This window comes from Dendropsophus ebraccatus, chromosome 7, assembly GCF_027789765.1.
Source record: "Dendropsophus ebraccatus isolate aDenEbr1 chromosome 7, aDenEbr1.pat, whole genome shotgun sequence".
NCBI lineage: Eukaryota > Metazoa > Chordata > Amphibia > Anura > Hylidae > Dendropsophus > Dendropsophus ebraccatus.
The window spans coordinates 59,463,533-59,483,702 of NC_091460.1; the positions used below are offsets into that span (position 1 = coordinate 59,463,533).

Here is a 20,170-nt window from a genome sequence, read left to right on the forward strand (position 1 = left end):
AAATTCAGGAGTTGGAGTCGGAGCTGCGGCTTACCGACCCCACAGCCCTGTGAAACACATCACAATTTTATTTAACTTTGCAATGTATTTTGTCAGATAAAAGTTTCTCACTGGAGTTGTCCAATCGTGCTGATTGAGTTCCCAGCAACACTTAATCGATGTTGTAAGGAACCCTACTTACCCTGTCCGTCGTTTGCTTCCAGTAAGACGTGTTTTAATGCCACAAGTGGGGCAGAGAGAGTGCTGGGAACATCTGGGCTATGACTAGTCACGACTCTCTGTCATGTCAGCTTGCTCTGCAGGGATGATTGACAGGCAAGGAGGCCCGTCACCAAGGGAACAACCACAGACATGGTAGGGGGGCTCCAGTACCTATTTTATGTATTTATTTATTTTTTTTACACTTTTTTTTTTTTTTTTTTTTCCAAAAGAACAAAAACTTTTTATACATGTTAGAAAACAATTTATTATTAAACAGATTGCAAACTCAGAGTTTTTTTTTTAGATTTCTCTAACAATGAAAAAAAAAATGCTACTGCTTCTGAGCAACGAAACATGGCTTTATTATCATCAAAGTACAATTGCATTTAATGGCTCAATATATATTTTTAAAATTTTAATTTACCTAACAATTCTACCTACAAGTGGACTGTATATAAATTCTATACCAAGAACTATAAAGAAAAGTTGACTGTTTTTCTAAATTATAAAACAAACAAAGAAAAACCAAAACAATAAAAATTACAAAAAGGACATGTACATTGTTGCAATACTGAGAGGTGTTCTCATAGTAATCATTCCACCAAAATGAGAATTCTGGGCTACCTATAAGGGTATAGGTATACACGTAATCTATGAATGGCCACTGAGGCCAGTCTGGTAATGCTCTGCATATGTTGTCCAACTCCAGCAAAGCCTTGCCATACAATTGGTGGAAAATGTGATCTGCCAATTCTTCATTTCAGTTGAAGGACAACCTGCCGAAAAGAAGAATTCATTATTATTATTATTATTGTAAATGGAAGGTACTGTACAATTTATTGCATTATGATAAAAGAAGATGATAAAAATATCTTAATACATGACACGCTATAGTGCATGAAGGTATAAAAGATATGACAGCATTTTATCTATTCATGCCATTCTCTTACCTCATGGCTTTATCCCCTTTCTCACAGAGAAGTGGCGCTTTTAGAAGTGATTTCTATCAAAAGGAAAGTTGTGCTCATCGACCTGCTCTGTGTGTATAACTACGCAGAAAGGATTTTATTCTGCTTAAAGCTAATGTACCATCAGGTACATTCCCTTTAAGTGTATACTCCTATCCTGACTACAAAGAGCTGGTCCCTCAGCTCATTACACTATCTCCTACAAAAAGGACACTATTGTATTCAATATCAGTAATCTTTATTATCAAATTAAATAAAAACATGATTTTACATCATCATAAAAGAAGCCAAATAGCCATGCACATAAGGACAAAAAATAATCCACAGGAAATTGCGAATAGTATTGCACAAGAATCAGTAAACAAGATGTATGGCAGTCTATAAGTAATGATTCATTGCACAATCCCCTTGCTGTATATTATTACACAAAAGCCCAGTGGCCCGAAATTGTAAACATAAGTTCACATATCAATCATACTACCTGTGGTTTAGCAGTGTGTGCACGCTCCTCTCCAACGCACGTTTCGCGCAAAGCTTTCTCTAGGAGGTGTCCCTTTAAGTGTAGCATATCAATAGAACGGTGACGGCGCGGGGAAGCCGATGCCGTGGAACTTTTTGAACCGCAGCCCCGTTCCCGCGCAAGGCGCCGGTCTATTACCGGGCACAGACCATGGCTGAAGAACTGGAGGCGGGCCGGTCCGCCCCCCAGTGGGAGGAAACCCCCGACCCTATGTGACATGGCTTCATTGGAAAGAGTATAGCACTTCCCGCAGGACATACAGCAGCTGATATGTACTGGAAGACTGGAGATTTTTTAATATAAGTAAATTACAAATCTCTGACACCAGTTGATTTGAAAGATTTTTTTTCCTCTGGAGTACCCCTTTAAACAACCCAGCATATTTTAACAATGGAAAGTTACTTTAAATGTTATTGTTTTCAACAAATACTTGAGAACTGCTCTTGTAATAAGGTTCCAGTGTAAGGAATATGCAAATGAATACTTGAGTGTGGCTACATATAGATGCTAGCTGCAGAATCTTAACAAGAACAATGGGTCTTTCATTGTCCCACACACCTGACAATCTTATGAGAACATCCTATTTTGGCCTTGAGTTGTCTTAATGCACCAGCGCCGTGCATGGGAAACAGGCCGCGGTTCAAAAAAGGACTGTGGCACTGGCTTCCCCAAGCCAGCACTGTTCTATTGATTTGCTACTTAAAGTGAATGTACTTGATGGTACATTCCCTTTAATGACCATTATGGTATTCAGACATCAGTATCTTATCTCATAACTACGTATAACTACACAGGCCCCTCTGCTGCTAACAATGTTTGTGCTCACTTCACACCAGTGGCATAACTACCATTGTCGCAGCGGTCACCGCTGCGACCCGGCCCGCCACAAGGGGGGGCCCACGGGGCCCCTGAGGTCCCCCCTCATCTATCACTCTTGTGACCGCAAGCATTGTTTTGCTTGCGGTCACAAGAGGCAGACTCCGTCTGCCCGCGGATCATGCGCTGCTGCCGGGGGTGTCGCGTCTTATCCCCGGCAGCGCGCGCATCATAGAGTTCCCTGTGCGCCTGTTACCTCCGGCACAGGGAGCGCACATTAGAGACGCTCCCTGTGCTGGAGGTCCCAGCCTCTGCGCACACAGGGACGCGACACCCCCGGCAGCAGCGCATGATCCGGGGGCAGACAGAGGCTCAAGAAGGAGAGAATCGCCGGGGGAGTGTATTGTTAGGTGAGTTGTGTGTGTGTGTGTGTTTTTTTTTTATTTTTTTTATTTGTTTTCAAGGAGGAAAGAGAAGGCCATCTATAGGAGGGAGGGGGAGAGGGGGCCATTTATAAAGGAGGGGGGAGAGGGGTCCATTTATAAAGGGGGGGAAGAGAGGGGACCATCTATGGGGGGGTAGAGAGGGGACCATCTATAAGGAGGGTGAGAGGGGACCATCTATATAAGGAGGGGAGAGGTGACCATCTATATAAGGAGGGGAGAGGGGACCATCTATATAAGGAGGGGAGAGGGGACCATCTATATAAGGAGGGGAGAGGGGACCATCTTTATAAGGAGGGGAGAGGGGACCATCTATATAAGGAGGGGAGAGGGGACCATTTATATAAGGAGGGGAGAGGGGACCATCTATATAAGGAGGGGAGAGGGGGCCATCTATAAGGGGGAAAGGGGCCATCTATAGGAGGGTGGGAGAGGGGGCCATCTATAAGGGGGGATACACAGAGGGGGCATCTATAAGGAGGCTACATATAGGGGGGCATACACTATAAGGTGGTCACATAGAGTCAGCCTACCCACTAAATGAGGGCATAAAGGGGCCAATACAAATGTGCAGTGTGTAGAAAGATGAGGATGGTGCCAGAATGAGGAGCCTAATATGTCTGTCTGGCAGATTCTGTGGATTCGTGGCTCGGAGAAGTTCCTATGATGGCCCAGGACCGATGGAGAAGAAGATGAAAAGGGAAGAACTCCAATCAGAGAAGACGCCCTCTGTGAGTCACCTGATGTAACTGCACTGTGATGTATATGGTGTACAGAACCTGTGTGGAGCTGCGTCCACCTCTACATGACTGGATGCAGTGATACGTGTACAGTGGATGTTATTCAGTAGGGTGGTGTTAGTCAGTAGCAATGGTGGTATTAGTAGCAGCGGTGGTGTTAGTCAGTATGTGGTGGTATTAGTAGCAGCGGTGGTGTTAGTATGTGGTGGTATTAGTCAGTAGCATCGGTGGTGTTAGTCAGTATGTGGTAGTGTTAGTAGCAGTGTTGGTGTTAGTCAGTATATGGCGGTGTTAGTCAGTATGTGGTGGTGTTATTTAGTAGCAGCGGTGGTGTTAGTCAGTATGTGGTGGAATTATTTGTTACTTGTTTGTTATCTGGTACTATCTTTTATTGGTCTTAGTATACAGGATTTGGTCAGTAACAATATGGTGGTGATGGTAGTGGTTGTATGGTGATAATATTTTCTCTTCCTATATGCTGGTGATATCTGTCTTGGGGTGTGTAGATATATATATATATACACTCACCGGCCACTTTATTAGGTACACCATGCTAGTAACAGGTTGGACCCCCTTTTGCCTTCAGAACTTCCTCAATTCTTCGTGGCATAGATTCAACAAGGTGCTGGAAGCATTCCTCAGAGATTTTGGTCCATATTGACATGATGGCATCACACAGTTGCCGCAGATTTGTCGGCTGCACATCCATGATGCGAATCTCCCGTTCCACCACATCCCAAAGCTGCTCTATTGGATTGAGATCTGGTGACTGTGGAGGCCATTTGAGTACAGTGAACTCATTGTCATGTTCAAGAAACCAGTCTGAGATGATTCTAGCTTTATGACATGGCGCATTATCCTGCTAAAAGTAGCCATCAGATGTTGGGTACATTGTGGTCATAAAGGGATGGACATGGTCAGCAACAATACTCAGGTAGGCTGTGGCGTTGCAACGATGCTGTCCAATTTCAATGAGCTTGTGCAAATTGTAGCCTCAGTTTCCTGTTCTTAGCTGAAAGGAGTGGCACCCGGTGTGGTCTTCTGCTGCTGTAGCCCATCTGCCTCAAAGTTCGACGTACTGTGCGTTCAGAGATTCTCTTCTGCCTACCTTGGTTGTAACTGTTGGCTATTTGAGTCACTGTTGCCTTTCTATCAGCTCGAACCAGTCTGCCCATTCTCCTCTGACCTCTGGCATCAACAAGGCATTTCCGCCCACAGAACTGCCGCTCACTGGATGTTTTTTCTTTTTCGGACCATTCTCTGTAAACCCTAGAGATGGTTGTGCTTGAAAATCCCAGTAGATCAGCAGTTTCTGAAATACTCAGACCAGCCCTTCTGGCACCAACAACCATGCTACGTTCAAAGGCACTCAAATCACCTTTCTTCCCCATACTGATGCTCGGTTTGAACTGCAGGAGATTGTCTTGACCATGTCTACATGCCTAAATGCACTGAGTTGCCGCCATGTGATTGGCTGATTAGAAATTAAGTGGTAACGCACAGTTGGACAGGTGTACCTAATAAAGTGGCCGGTGAGTGTATATGCGTATATACCAATAGCATCACTTGGTCGTGAAAGGAGGGGGGGGGGCAAGTTGACCTCTCACACCAGGGCCCAGGAGTCATTAGCTATGCCCCTGCTCCACACCATACCACATTCCCCTGCTTGTCCAATCTGGTAGATTATAGGAATACATGTTTTGCAGCACATTCTGCTTTAAAATCATAACGAAATTCTGTAGGTGGAAAAAATGTCTAATATCATTGAAAAGTCATTTCCTAATTGATTAAATATGGAGACTTTTTTTGGCTTCCATATAAATCATGCAGAAAGATCAGTTCCTGTGCTCATGTGTAACAGTCTTATATCCCCGTATAAAAAGGTAAGATGTTCCATTTAATTTCCAGCATTACATTTGTATGAAGGTAGCAAGGAAATCCAATCCAAATAAATCCTGTAGATGTCAGATTCAGACACAGCATATAGTATATTGTGGAGGAAGAAAGGTGATCTGGGATAACAGGACAGATAAAAGGCCGGCACATACCTTGTTAGCTGCCTCTAGAGAACTGATAAGATTCTGCAGCTCTTCTTTATTCATCTCAATGGACACTGGTGCAATTGCTCCATTTTCTACAATATCCAGGTCGAGATTCACAAGTGGCATTTGCAACGTAGAAAGCTTATCGCTGGACATAGCGAGCTAGAGGGTGAAAACATAACAAAATATGAAAAACATGAAAACATAAAAAATCTTTTGTAATTTTACTTATGCTCACACAACTCCAAAGTTAATTCTAATTCTTCCATGTATGAATTGCACATTTTTGACATGTTATTTGTATGCCACCTTTTCAGTGGAGTCAAGTTGCAAAAGAAGGTGTTCACAAACTCACAGCCCTGGAGCTGTTGCAAAACTACAACTCCCATCATGCCTAGAAAGCCAAAGCTAAAGCAATAGCTCCAGAGCTTCGAGTTTGACACCCCTGATGAACAGCAGGTGGTAGAATTTATTTTATTGTTTTAGACACATTGAATTTTTCAACACCTTTTTTTACAACTTGACTCAATGGAAAAGGTGGCATAAGAATCACATAGCAAAAAGGGAACTAAAAAAATGCACAATTTACACACGGCAGAAGTAGAATAGATTTTGTACAATTAAGAAGTGCAACCTTGAAAAAAAAAAAAAAAATCATCTATCTAGATCTATTACAGACAATCACGTGGCGAAAATGATGATAAAAAGTTTAATTCACACTGGAGAAAAACCAGCAGACCTCTCATTTTAATCAGAAATAAAATTATGAAGCAATTTTAATAAGAGCAGGAACATCAATTCTGAGCAGAAATCATAGTGCAGGTCCATAATCTGAGGCAACTAGCATTACATCCCCAGCCGGCTTTATTCTCTGTACTGCTGATGCCACATCATATGACCAAACACTGGATTCACATGTTATTGACAAAGTACACTTTTTTTTTGCCTGACCATAAAAACATACGACAATGTTATGTTTCAATGCTGAAAAAGCTATTAAATGACGGGAGGAATGAAGGATGACGTGAGGCTTCCTGCTCAGTCCTTGGCTCCACTGCAATTGACAAATCAATGAATAAATGTATGAAATCAGGCCGACTCTTAAGCACAGCTCCTAATGAGAGGAATCGTCTCCGTTTCTCACATTTTCGGTTTTGCATTCAGACCACCACTACAATTCAATCAGGGAGATAAATCGATATCAAGCGGCAGATGGGCTCAGAACAACATGATGCTTTGTGTTATTTCTGGGCGAGCTATTTCAGGTCAGAAAATTCACTTAAAATTCATCATTTTGCAATGTTCTATTTGTTCAAAGCCAAGAAATTCAGGATAAGGAACCTCTCCTTAGCCAAGGGTGAAAATGCAAGAGGTGCAAGTCTAAGAGCCCACAATGGCATTTAGATTACATTTGCAATTCATTTTTTTTTTTTTTTTTGAATTGCACACCAAAACTGTATCCCCCAGATATCTGGCACCTTATCTTCAGGAGGTCAGAGCGGCAAAGAGAAGCACTGCCAGACACTTTAATAGAGTAAAAAGGGTGCAAATTAAAAGACTCCATATTCACTTCTTATGTACAAACCAATGACCTTCATCATATTACTACACAAACTGCAGTAGACATTTTTTTTTTACAAAAAATTGCCAATCCCATGTTTCCCATATTACTCACTTAGCTTCAGATTGCAACTGTCTAGGTCCTAATAAAAATACACCATTGAGAAATTGAATGTTAGCTTGGAGAGATTAGGGTCACAGCGGTCACATAGGGCATGTAGGCCACTTAGCTCCCGTCACGTCTCCTACTATCGAGCTGGGGGCTACCACAGCTCCTGGTAGCCTGTAGACCAAAGGAATGAAGAAAACACACAGAGCTTTCTAGAGAAGATAAATGGATTTTTTTTTTTGCGTTTATATTTCTTTTTGGGGAGAAAGATTCTTTTACTCTTCTGTGCTTTCATTTTTACTGGTACCTTATATTTGGTGTGACATTTCAATCACTTAATATTACATTTATTTTAGTGAGGTTTAAAATCTAGGGAATATGAACATGCAATTTCTTGTACAATTTTGCATGAACCATTGTTTTTTTCTAGTGTTGCACCAGTTCTTAGGAATACTCCACCCCAAACAGTCATATTATTTGCAATAAAAAGAAGTGAAACCGCTACTACCATAATCATGCCTTATTCATTTGTGTGAGCCATATGCATATTATGTGGAATAGGGAGGCGCAGCTGACGCCCAGGGACTCCCCGCATCTGTAATACATCTTTCCAAGGAAAAAAGCCAGCAATGCAGCAGTCCCATAAAACATCCACTTTTATTTAATGTCAGATAAAAAAAATACAGTACACATAGGTGGTCTGTGCAACACGTTTCTACGTACAACCGTCTTAATCACTGCATAAAAACATTATGCATACAAGACATATAAATAGTAATACAAACAAACAAGCTCACCTCTGCACCTGTGGAACCATAGAGTAATTACCAGAGAGCTTCTTGGAGCACCACACAAATGTGTCACAAGTAGTTCTAAGTCTGGTGGCCGGTAACACCAGGTAGGCAGGTAGTTTTTTTTATGCAGTGATTAAGACGGTTGTACTTTGAAACGCGTTGCACAGACCACCTATATATATTTTTAATCCGTAATTAATAAAAGTGGATTTTTATGGGACGGCTGCATCACTGGCCTTTTTCCTTGTAATCAGTCATATAATTTCCTAGCTGCCAGGAAAACATATCCATATTTTCCAGAACTCCGTATGGCCGCATTCAACTGCAGAGTGTTCAGGTTCGGAGACCTTTGCAGAACCCTACAGTTTGAAAGGTTCGCTCTATACTAACTGTAAGCTCTTGTGAGCAAGGTGTCACTCATCCTGTATCACTCCTATATACTCATAGAGTGTAAGCTGTATTGAGCAGAGTGTCAGTCATCTTGTATCACCCCTATATCCCCATAGATTGTAAGCTCTTGTGAGCAGGGCCTCATTTCTCATTTGAATTGATGATTAATTTGTTATTGTTTACATGCACCCTCTGTATTTTAATGTATGGCAGAATATGATGGCTCTATATAAAGAATACTGATATTTATTCCTATTCGAGCTAGGAGTTGTCAGGACAGCAAACAGCGCCAGCTTATCATAGATTCCTACGTCGTACTAAAGACAATGTTTGAGAGCCATCACAGTGAAGTAGCAGATTGTAGGCTGGCCACTGAAGGCCATGATAATAAACCATGCTTTCCATTGTAAATAAGTCCTTTTCAGGCATTTCTTTTCAAGTAGCGTGGGGTGCCGGGGATCATCCCAGTATGTTTCAATGCGATATGCATGCTGTTTTCAATTTAACTTAATGAGTATGTTCTTTGTAGGAACACATTTGCAATAATTGCATTTCACAGGTGTAAAGACCTCTCAGACTACGGCTGACCCTGGCCATCTGTGTAATTACAAGGGGCTATTACTGAGACAGAGGCGGGTGGAAGCAAGCCATATGCCTGGACGTCAGAAACACCAACTTACAATTACATCTATACATAACTTTTGGTAAGTAAATCTTTCACTAGTCTGAGATATGAGCGAATGTGAAAACTCCTTACACAAAACATACAATTATTTACAGGAGCAATTACTGACCTACTTGACCAATACACCTGCAGATGTAGAATACACCATGGTACATAACAGTATAATGGTACAAAGTGCACTTATACAATGAGGTATCAAGAGAGTCAATGGTCCAGATCTGACCACTGGTTGAAGAAGGAGAGCCTACAGCGACCAGTGGCAAAGCCGAGGGGAGGCCTGCGGCGACCAGTGGCAAAGCCGAGGGGAGGCCTGCGGCGACCAGTGGCAAAGCCGAGGGGAGGCCTGCGGCGACCAGTGGCAAAGCCGAGGGGAGGCCTGCGGCGACCAGTGGCAAAGCCGAGGGGAGGCCTGCGGCGACCAGTGGCAAAGCCGAGGGGAGGCCTGCGGCGACCAGTGGCAAAGCCGAGGGGAGGCCTGCGGCGACCAGTGGCAAAGCCGAGGGGAGGCCTGCGGCGACCAGTGGCAAAGCCGAGGGGAGGCCTGCGCGACCAGTGGCAAAGCCGAGGGGAGGCCTGCGGCGACCAGTGGCAAAGCCGAGGGGAGGCCTGCGGCGACCAGTGGCAATGCCGAGGGGAGGCCTGCGGCGACCAGTGGCAAAGCCGAGGGGAGGCCTGCGAAATGAATGGAACCTGCTGATGTACACCACAGTATATATTGGAATCCCATTCTTGGTGGAACGCCGACAGATACCTGTGATGGACATCAGAAATGTAGTGTAATCCTACCCTAAGGCTGGGTTCACACACTGTATACTTCAGGCAGTATTTGGTCCTCAAGTCAGGTCCTCATAGCAACCAAAACCAGGAGTGGATTGAAAACACAGAAAGGCTCTGTTCACACAATGTTGAAATTGAGTGGATGGTTGTCATATAACGGTAAATAACTGCCATTATTTCAATATAACAGCCGTTGTTTTAAAATAACAGCAAAAATTTGCCATTAAATGACGGCCATCCACTCAATTACAACATTATGTGAACATAGCCTTTCTGTGTTTTCAATCCACTCCTGGTTTTGGTTGCTATACAGCCTCACAAATACAGCCTCAAATATACATAGTGTGAACCCAGCCTTAAGGTACCTTCACACATACTGGATTTGCAGTGGATTTCATGCTGCGAGTTTGCAGTGAAATTTTCATTCCGCTGCGGGTATGTAACCCGACCCCTGTAACCCTTGCAGCTGCATGTGAGGCTCCCGGGTCCCGTCAGTCCCCATCAGCCAATCAGTGCACGGCAGGGTCAGTTGTGACTGGTGGGAAAGTGAAAGGAAAGCGGCAAAGTGGTGACAAAAGGGGAAGGAGGCACTACTGTGATGGGGTACCAATCCTTGGAGCTGGGAGCTGTCAGTGTGAAGATGGATTACTGCAGATAAGGTGGTTTGTCGAGTGAGTCATCAGCCCAGCCACTACTGATAAAACAAAGATGGTCGGGAAGTTAGACTCTGAGCAAATTATTTTATCAAACAAAAGTGCCATCTCACCACACCAAGGTGACCTCAGAGAGATGGTCCGACTCTAGCAATAGCCTCTATTGGGCTAACATTAAAGGAGAAGTCCAGCGAAAATTTTTATTAGAGTATTGTATTGCCCCCCAAAAGTTATACAAATCACCAATGCTTATAAAAGTGCTTTTTCCCTGCACTTACTACTACATCAAGGCTTCCCTTCCTGGATAAAATGGTGATGTCACGACCCGACTCCCAGAGCTGTGCGGGCTGTGGCTGCTGGAGAGGATGATGGCAGGGGGACAGTGAGGGACACAGGGCACTGGAAGGACACTGAGCTTCCTCTGTCATCATCCTCTCCAGCAGCCACAGCCCGCACAGCTCTGGGAGTTGGTTCATGACATCACCATTTTATCCAGGAAGTGACATCACCATGTTATCCAAGAAGTGACATCACCATATTATCCAGGAGGTGAAGCCTTGATGCAGTAGTAAGTTTAACTTTTGCAGTAGTAAGTTTAACTTTTGGGGGCAATATAATACTTAAATAAAAATTTTCGCCGGACTTCTCCTTTAAGCCTACAAACTGGGTATGAACAATCCAACTGATCTCGGAAAACACCCACAGGGGATGGTTAGAGTACAAGCGGTCAGGAGATAGCCATACCCCCCCACAGCACTCCAACACCTCTATTCACACTTTGCGTGCTGCTGTGGCTAAAATACAGCCAAAAACACCCATCTCCTGTGGGTGTTTTAAACAGAGATCAGTTGGATCCTTCATGCCCGGTTTGTAGGCTTAAAGCGACTCACAATCTGTCCCCCCCAAACCACTTGTACCTTCAGATAGCTGCTTTTAATCCAAGATCTGTCCTGGGGTCCGTTCGGCAGGGGATGCAGTTATTGTCATAAAAACAAATTTTAATCCGGCAGCGCTGTGTCTAACGGCCGGGGCTTACATTTGTATATGCATTAGGCTGACACCACCTCTCCGTCCTTCCTCCCCACCCTCCTCATCATTAGGAATGATCCAGGAACATTTACTGCTGTTTGAGCTTTTCACAGGTGTATTAACGATCCAGCCCATGTTCATTATGCACACAGGTGGGGAATAGGAAGCAATCTGCCTGGAGCATTCCTAATGATGAGGAGGGTGGGGAGGAAGGACGGAAAGGTGGTGCCAGCCTAATGCATAAACAAATGTAAGCCCCGGCCGTTAGACACAGCGCTGTAGGATTAAAAGTTGTTTTCAGGACAATAACTGCATCCCCTGCCGAACGGACCCCAGGACAGATCTTGGATTAAAAGCAGCTATCAAGTGGTTTGGGGGGTCAGATTGTGGGTACAGAGTCGCTTTAATGCAAGTCCAAAAGAGGCTATTGCTAGTGTAGGCCACAGCCTTCAGACAGTGTCCTGCACCCTCCCCTAAAAATTTACAACACCATAGAGAGCCTTTTTATGGCCTAGGGCTGCTGCGAAAGACTACAAATGGCCCTCAGTTTAACTATTATGTTACCTTCACCAAATGTTTAAAAAACACAATAAAAAACAAGAAGTCTATTAAATACAATGGGAAGAAGAAGAAGCAAATACCTTTAGCTGCCAGTCAAAGTCTTGTAAGTATGAAGAAGACATGGCGCACACCTTCTCCACTAAGGCATCTTTGATTTCAGGTTTTCTACCTTTTAAGCACTTGATGATTACGTCTTGATATTCTGGATTTAGTCTACTTAGTTCACAAGAAATCTTTAAATACAAGAAAGAAAAGAAGTCTGCCAGACTGTGTATAACAGCCCTATGAAAATAGTCAGAGGTTTAATTATACGGTGGGTTTCTGTCATAGATATGCTGTAGTTTTGCAGAGATTTCTTATGTTTGTGAGTGGCACCCTGAGAAAGTATGGGCCAGGAGCGCCACCTGATTTATACCTCTAATGGACTAAGAGTTTCTAAGACAATTTATTCCATTTTTATAAGACAGTGAATAGTATAAAAACCTGAAAGCATTTCCAGAGTAACAGCCGAAAAAATATTGGCCCACAATTACAACTAAAAAAGTGCTGACATATAATGAATTTTAGGCACTTTAAGGCCTTGGTGTATAGTCACATGTTCCCCCACATGACGTTATCTAAAAGGATTACTATCCCAGTGGATCCCAGTTTCCCAGGACTGGATCCAACTTTTCCCAGCACCTGGGGAGGAGGAGCGGCAGGGAGCGGAGCAGACTTTAAAGCCTGCAGCCTGATGAGCAGAATACAGATAGGAACAAAGTGATTTGCTTCATTTTTTACTATGGATTCGCTCATCCATCCCCAACCCCCCCCCCCCCCCCCGATCCGCCGCTCTTATCGCATATTAGCAGAGCGCCGCTCCAATATTGATTAGGAGGGATGGGCCTTGCCCCCAGTGCACCCAAATACCTCATTAGTATATAAAATAACCTACAAATATAAATTACTTTAATCCTCAGCACCCCATGCGCTATAGAGACGTATCAGCAGGTTAAACGCTTCTAAGGGTGGAGGTGCAGGTGCTATAATACATTGGGTGCGTGTAACGTACCCTTTAACTGAACTGTAAGCCAGCTATGAACTAGGATTTACCCCATTTTCTGGCATAGATTTTACCAATCCTGACAGATCAGGAAATCACTTTGGCTGTATCTCCCATGTAGTCTGCTTTGCTCTTTCATTTTCCATATATCAGCAAGGTTTACTTCCAAATGAACTGCTAAACACTAACTGAAAGCTGCCTTGAAGGGGTAGGCCACTTTAGAGTACGATAATTCAGTTTACAGTATTAGTAAGTGTACTCTGTATACACTGACAGCAGCTCCCTGTGTGTCTGACAGCGTTGATATCAGTCTTCTCCAGGCTGTGCTGTGCTGGTCTGTGTTCTGAATGGTGATGCTTACCATAAGATGGCTTAGCATGGATGAGCTTGTGGACATGTCCAGCCCTCTGTGTCCTCTACAGAGCCTGTATATACCTATGAAGGACAAAGAGGACAGAATCCCCATTTAGTATACAGAGCAGGGCAGCACAACCTGGAGGAGGGGAGTCTGATATTAGCTGTATGAGATACACAGGGAGCTGCTGTCAGTATATACAGTGAGTACACTTACTAATACTGTACACTGAGCAATTTTACTATAAAGTGACCAACCCCTTTAAATGAAAAGTTTTTTTCCTCCTGTAACTTACGCATAGTAAGTGTGACAACCTACCTCTTCTGAGCCTTCATCCTTACCCACAGCACACTTAATAAAAGCAGTGGTGCTGTCTAAGACTTCCATCCATTCCCTCAGGTTCCAGATGCTGCCATAATCCTGAAAGCGAGGCTTTGCCCGGCCACAAACTCCATCGATAACTTTGTGAAGGAACTGAAAGAGAAATGACAGTACAGTTACCTAAAAGGAAGTTCTAAAATTATCAAATGGGTTGAATAATTAAAAACAAATTGTGGTTTTCAGGACAGGGTGTTAAAAGACAAATGCTACGTCTTTATAAAACATTAAAAACTTCAAGGATGGTAATGACACGATAGTTTAAAGGGATCCTGCATAAAGAGTCTGGTCGGTAACAGCAGCACATGAAGGTTGTTAGTAACGGCGTACTCCATTGGATGTCACTAGTATGAGACTATTCTCCCTTAGAAGTATTGACTGGAGGAGAGATTTGGGTCTCCATATAGTCCTAGGCCTTTCACATTAGTAGTATGTTAGTCAAAATTACTAACACTATTAAAATACCAGTAGTAAAAGTGAGAAAATAGGCTCCAATGTTTTCGAGCTTCAAGAACCAGTGTGTGAACATAACCTAAAAGTATCTTCTAAATGACTCCCATCATTCCATAGGGCTGCAGTCCCAAATCAGCTGGGTTTGGCTAGGATTTCTTTGCACGCCTAAGCAGGACATGGGCAATAACATGGTGGTAATAACATGGTGGCAGTAACATGGTGGTAATAACATGGTGGCAATAACATGGTGGTAATAACATGCTGGTAATAACACGATGGCGGTAATAACATGCTGGTAATAACACGGTGGCGGTAATAACATGCTGGTAATAACACGGTGGCGGTAATAACATGCTGGTAATAACACGGTGGCGGTAATAACATGCTGGTAATAACACGGTGGCGGTAATAACATGCTGGTAATAACACGGTGGCGGTAATAACATGCTGGTAATAACACGGTGGCGGTAATAACATGCTGGTAATAACACGGTGGCGGTAATAACATGCTGGTAATAACACGGTGGCGGTAATAACATGCTGGTAATAACACGGTGGCGGTAATAACATGCTGGTAATAACACGGTGGCGGTAATAACATGCTGGTAATAACACGGTGGCGGTAATAACATGCTGGTAATAACACGGTGGCGGTAATAACATGCTGGTAATAACACGGTGGCGGTAATAACATGCTGGTAATAACACGGTGGCGGTAATAACATGCTGGTAATAACACGGTGGCGGTAATAACATGCTGGTAATAACACGGTGGCGGTAATAACATGCTGGTAATAACACGGTGGCGGTAATAACATGGTGGCGGTAATAACATGGTGGCGGTAATAACATGCTGGTAATAACATGGTGGCAGTAATATGCTGGTAATAACATGGTGGCGGTAATATGCTGGTAATAACATGGTGGCAGTAATATGCTGGTAATAACACGGTGGCGGTAATAACATGCTGGTAATAACACGGTGGCGGTAATAACATGCTGGTAATAACATGGTGGCGGTAATAACATGGTGGCGGTAATAACATGGTGGCGGTAATAACATGCTGGTAATAACATGGTGGCAGTAATATGCTGGTAATAACATGGTGGCAGTAATATGCTGGTAATAACATGGTGGCGGTAATATGCTGGTAATAACATGGTGGCAGTAATATGCTGGTAATAACACGGTGGCGGTAATAACATGCTGGTAATAACATGGTGGCAGTAATATGCTGGTAATAACATGGTGGCAGTAATAACATGCTGGTAATAAGATGGTGGCGGTAATAACATGCTGGTAATAACATAGTGGCGGTAACAAAATGCTGGTAATAACACGGTGGCGGTAATAACATGCTGGTAATAACACGGTGGCGGTAATAACATGGTGGCGGTAATAACATGCTGGTAATAACATGGTGGCAGTAATATGCTGGTAATAACACGGTGGCGGTAATAACATGCTGGTAATAACACGGTGGCGGTAATAACATGCTGGTAATAACATGGTGGCAGTAATATGCTGGTAATAACATGGTGGCGGTAATAACATGCTGGTAATAACACGGTGGCGGTAATAACATGCTGGTAATAACACGGTGGCGGTAATAACATGCTGGTAATAACACGGTGGCGGTAATAACATGCTGGTAATAACAGGGTGGCGGTAATAACATGCTGGTAATAACACGGTGGCGGTAATAACATGCTGGTAATAACACGGTGGCGGTAATAACATGCTGGTAATAACACGGTGGCGGTAATAACATGCTGGTAATAACACGGTGGCGGTAATAACATGCTGGTAATAACACGGTGGCGGTAATAACATGCTGGTAATAACACGGTGGCGGTAATAACATGCTGGTAATAACACGGTGGCGGTAATAACATGCTGGTAATAACACGGTGGCGGTAATAACATGCTGGTAATAACACGGTGGCGGTAATAACATGCTGGTAATAACACGGTGGCGGTAATAACATGCTGGTAATAACACGGTGGCGGTAATAACATGCTGGTAATAACACGGTGGCGGTAATAACATGCTGGTAATAACACGGTGGCGGTAATAACATGCTGGTAATAACATGGTGGCGGTAATAACATGGTGGCGGTAATAACATGGTGGCGGTAATAACATGGTGGCGGTAATAACATGCTGGTAATAACATGGTGGCAGTAATATGCTGGTAATAACATGGTGGCGGTAATATGCTGGTAATAACATGGTGGCAGTAATATGCTGGTAATAACACGGTGGCGGTAATAACATGCTGGTAATAACACGGTGGCGGTAATAACATGCTGGTAATAACATGGTGGCGGTAATAACATGGTGGCGGTAATAACATGGTGGCGGTAATCACATGCTGGTAATAACATGGTGGCAGTAATATGCTGGTAATAACATGGTGGCGGTAATATGCTGGTAATAACATGGTGGCAGTAATATGCTGGTAATAACACGGTGGCGGTAATAACATGCTGGTAATAACATGGTGGCAGTAATATGCTGGTAATAACACGGTGGCGGTAATAACATGCTGGTAATAACACGGTGGCGGTAATAACATGCTGGTAATAAGATGGTGGCGGTAATAACATGCTGGTAATAACATAGTGGCGGTAACAAAATGCTGGTAATAACACGGTGGCGGTAACATCATGCTGGTAATAACATGGTGGCGGTAACATCATGCTGGTAATAACATGGTGGCGGTAATAACATGCTGGTAATAACATGGTGGCGGTAATAACATGCTGGTAATAACACGGTGGCAGTAATATGCTGGTAATAACATGGTGGCGGTAATAACATGGTGGAGCACTTGTCTGGCATCCACAGCTAACCCCCAAAAAAGGCAATGCATGCAGACAACTACTGCATTAGATGATCCAGGGGTTATTCCTGTAAGGGCTGGCTGCGGTGCCAGGATGTTGCACCCCACTCATCTAATACATGGTCTGTCTTCTGAATGGGCCATTGGTATACTTTAGCACAGATAACCCATTTAAAGGGGCTGTTCAGGCCTAAGTCTCCCATCCGATCTGACAGCCCAACATTCACAATATTCTCAGATAATCAGACAGAGGCCTCTGTGCCCAACCTGCCTCTCCCTACGCCTGATGTTGGAGGTTTTGCATGGACAACCCCTTTAAGACTCTCGTATTAAGATATGGGATAACTTCAGATCTCCTTCTGGATCTCTGTTCTATAGACATACGTGGCTGTGAAGTGAGGGTGTCACATGCATTATTTCAGGAAAGAGGGGCACCTCTACAGCAACCACAACTCCCAGCCTGCCCAGAGTAACACAGGGCACAGGACTGGATTCCTTACGAGCACATTTTGCACACCTGCACTACCTCCTTCCCAGCGGAGTGTGGCGCTGTACTCACCTGCGGGCACTGAGCTACCGGCAGCTTCACAATCAGCCCCAGTCCGCCCTCCTGAGCCCCGTCCATCTCCATAGCACCGCGCGCATCACATGACCAACACTTACACTTCCTAGTCTTGCAGCCAATCACAGGCCAGCAGCTGCCGAGTCATGTGACCAGGCGAGTGTGTGACGTAAGCAGCGGGCTGTCATTGGTGTGAATGGATTAGTGATGTAGTGGGCGGGGACCGTGCTCGGGGCCGTCAGTATGCGGGATACTGATAACATGGAGTTGTAGGGTTTGCTTTTGTGCTGTTTATGTGCCAGTATATGTGCCAGTATACGTCCGTACCACAAAAATGTGGACTAGAGGTAGTCAAAACTTACATTATCTAAACCTGAGTGGATTTATTGCAGATATTTAGAAGCAAAGGAAATAAACGATCACTTATACAGTGCTATCGCCTATACAGTTTCTAATGCTGAACGGGTCTTTTTCCTTAAAGGGGTAGTCCACCAAAAAAAATTTTCTTTCAAATCAACTGGTGCCATAAAGTGCCAGAGATTTGTAATTCACTTCTATTAAAAAATCTTAAGTCATCCAGTACTTATCAGCTGCTGTGTGTCCAGCAGGAAGTGGTGTTTTCTTTCCTGTCTGACCCAGTGCTCTTTGTTGCCTCCTCTGTCCATGTCAGGAACTGTCCAAATCCCCATAGAAAACCTCCCCTGCTCTCCAGACTGGAAATAATACAACTTCCTGTTGGGTATACAGCAGCTGATAAGTACTGGAAGACTTAAGATTTTTTAATATAAGTGAATTACAAATCTCTGGCACTTTATGGCACCAGTTGATTTGAAAGAAAAAATTTTTTGGTGGACTACCCCTTTAATCCTAAAAAATTACTGATGAAGTCATTATAAAGTAATAAATAACTAGCTCTCCTCCACGTGATAGATTCTGTACAGCTATGGAGTAATACTCATCATTAAAGGGGTGTTCCCATCTCAATTAAACATGGGCAGGAGTCATATATAGTAGTATTAATAGCTAGTATCCATAAGCTTATGTTATAGAGGATAACGTGGATCTTGTCATGGCCTGCCTGCTCTAAAAGGACAAAGATCCAAGAAAAAGATAATAAAACAGAAAACCTTTGTGGTTTTTGCTGAAAAAGTTTTTTTCATAATATGGACAATTTCTTGAAATGACCACTGGGTGGCGATAGAGTACATGGTAAACCTTGTACTACTAGTAAACTAAGAAGTTCAGTTCAAGCTGTGTGCTTTCTTCCCTTCCTGGACTGATGAAGAAAAGATTATGTGACCCACTTTATTGACCACAGCTAATAGACACTGCCCTGATTGGACTGTGCTTTTAAAGAGAAATCCGGTGAACATTTTTATAAAAGTATTGTATCCCCCCTTTCCCCCCCCCCAAAAAAAAAAGTTATTTCTAGGGACAGGTGCACTTTAACCAAAATAATAATATTTATGTATTTTTAAAGCACGCTTGACTTAAGTCAAGCGTGCTTTAAAAATACATAAATATTATTATTTTGGTTAAAGTGCACCTGTCCCTAGAAATAACTTTTGACGTGTCATCAGACATGTCAAAAGTTAATGATCACAGCGGGTCTCACTACTGAGACCCTATAGCCGGACGCAGTTAATAAGTTTTTGATAAAATATTGACAGAATGAACAGCCAGCCAGGTAGTGGTTAGCGCTACCATGATCTCTCCACCAGAGCGGATCTCAGCAGTGAAACCTGCAATGATCAATAACTTTTGACATGTTATCAGTGTTATTTTCATTGACTGGATGGTGAGTGCAGCAGCGAGTCACACACAATGCCCACCATGCCTACCACCATGGCTCCATGTACTATGCATTGCCTTTTAAGTGCCCACAGCATGCCCATTTGACACTTACTGCCCATTTCAGTTCATTGCGTCCTCAGAAACGCACTAAATTGCAATAAATGGAAAATATTATTTAAGGAGGTGTTAAAAAGAGGCACAATGAATAGAACATAGGAACCTATTGTATGCTGTACCCATGTGCTATCTATTGTATTGTTTATCCCTGCCATTTATTGTTTTTTGTTAGGTGGCAATGCAACCTGATTGTATCTCTATTTAGAAGACAAAACACACAACTGGAAATTGCATTGAGGGCTTTCTCTTCTGCTGGGAATCCATGCTGTGGTCTCATGGAAGCCTAGTATAACGCTAAAGGCTAAAGAGAAGCACCAGCCTCCTACTTAGAACC

At 43.3% G+C, this 20,170-nt stretch overlaps 1 protein-coding gene across 1 annotated transcript; it reads right to left on the reverse strand.

Moving 5' to 3' along the window:
* Positions 1-502: 502 nt before the first annotated feature.
* Positions 503-18,047, reverse strand: COMMD8 (COMM domain containing 8). Its single transcript, XM_069976525.1, has 5 exons — positions 17,923-18,047; positions 14,004-14,159; positions 12,369-12,521; positions 5,737-5,892; positions 503-977 (listed from the first exon to the last, which is right to left on the reverse strand). The coding sequence occupies exons 1-5, from the start codon at positions 17,992-17,994 to the stop codon at positions 957-959; spliced, it is 558 nt and encodes a 185-aa protein (XP_069832626.1). The 5' UTR covers positions 17,995-18,047; the 3' UTR covers positions 503-956.
* Positions 18,048-20,170: the final 2,123 nt, after the last annotated feature.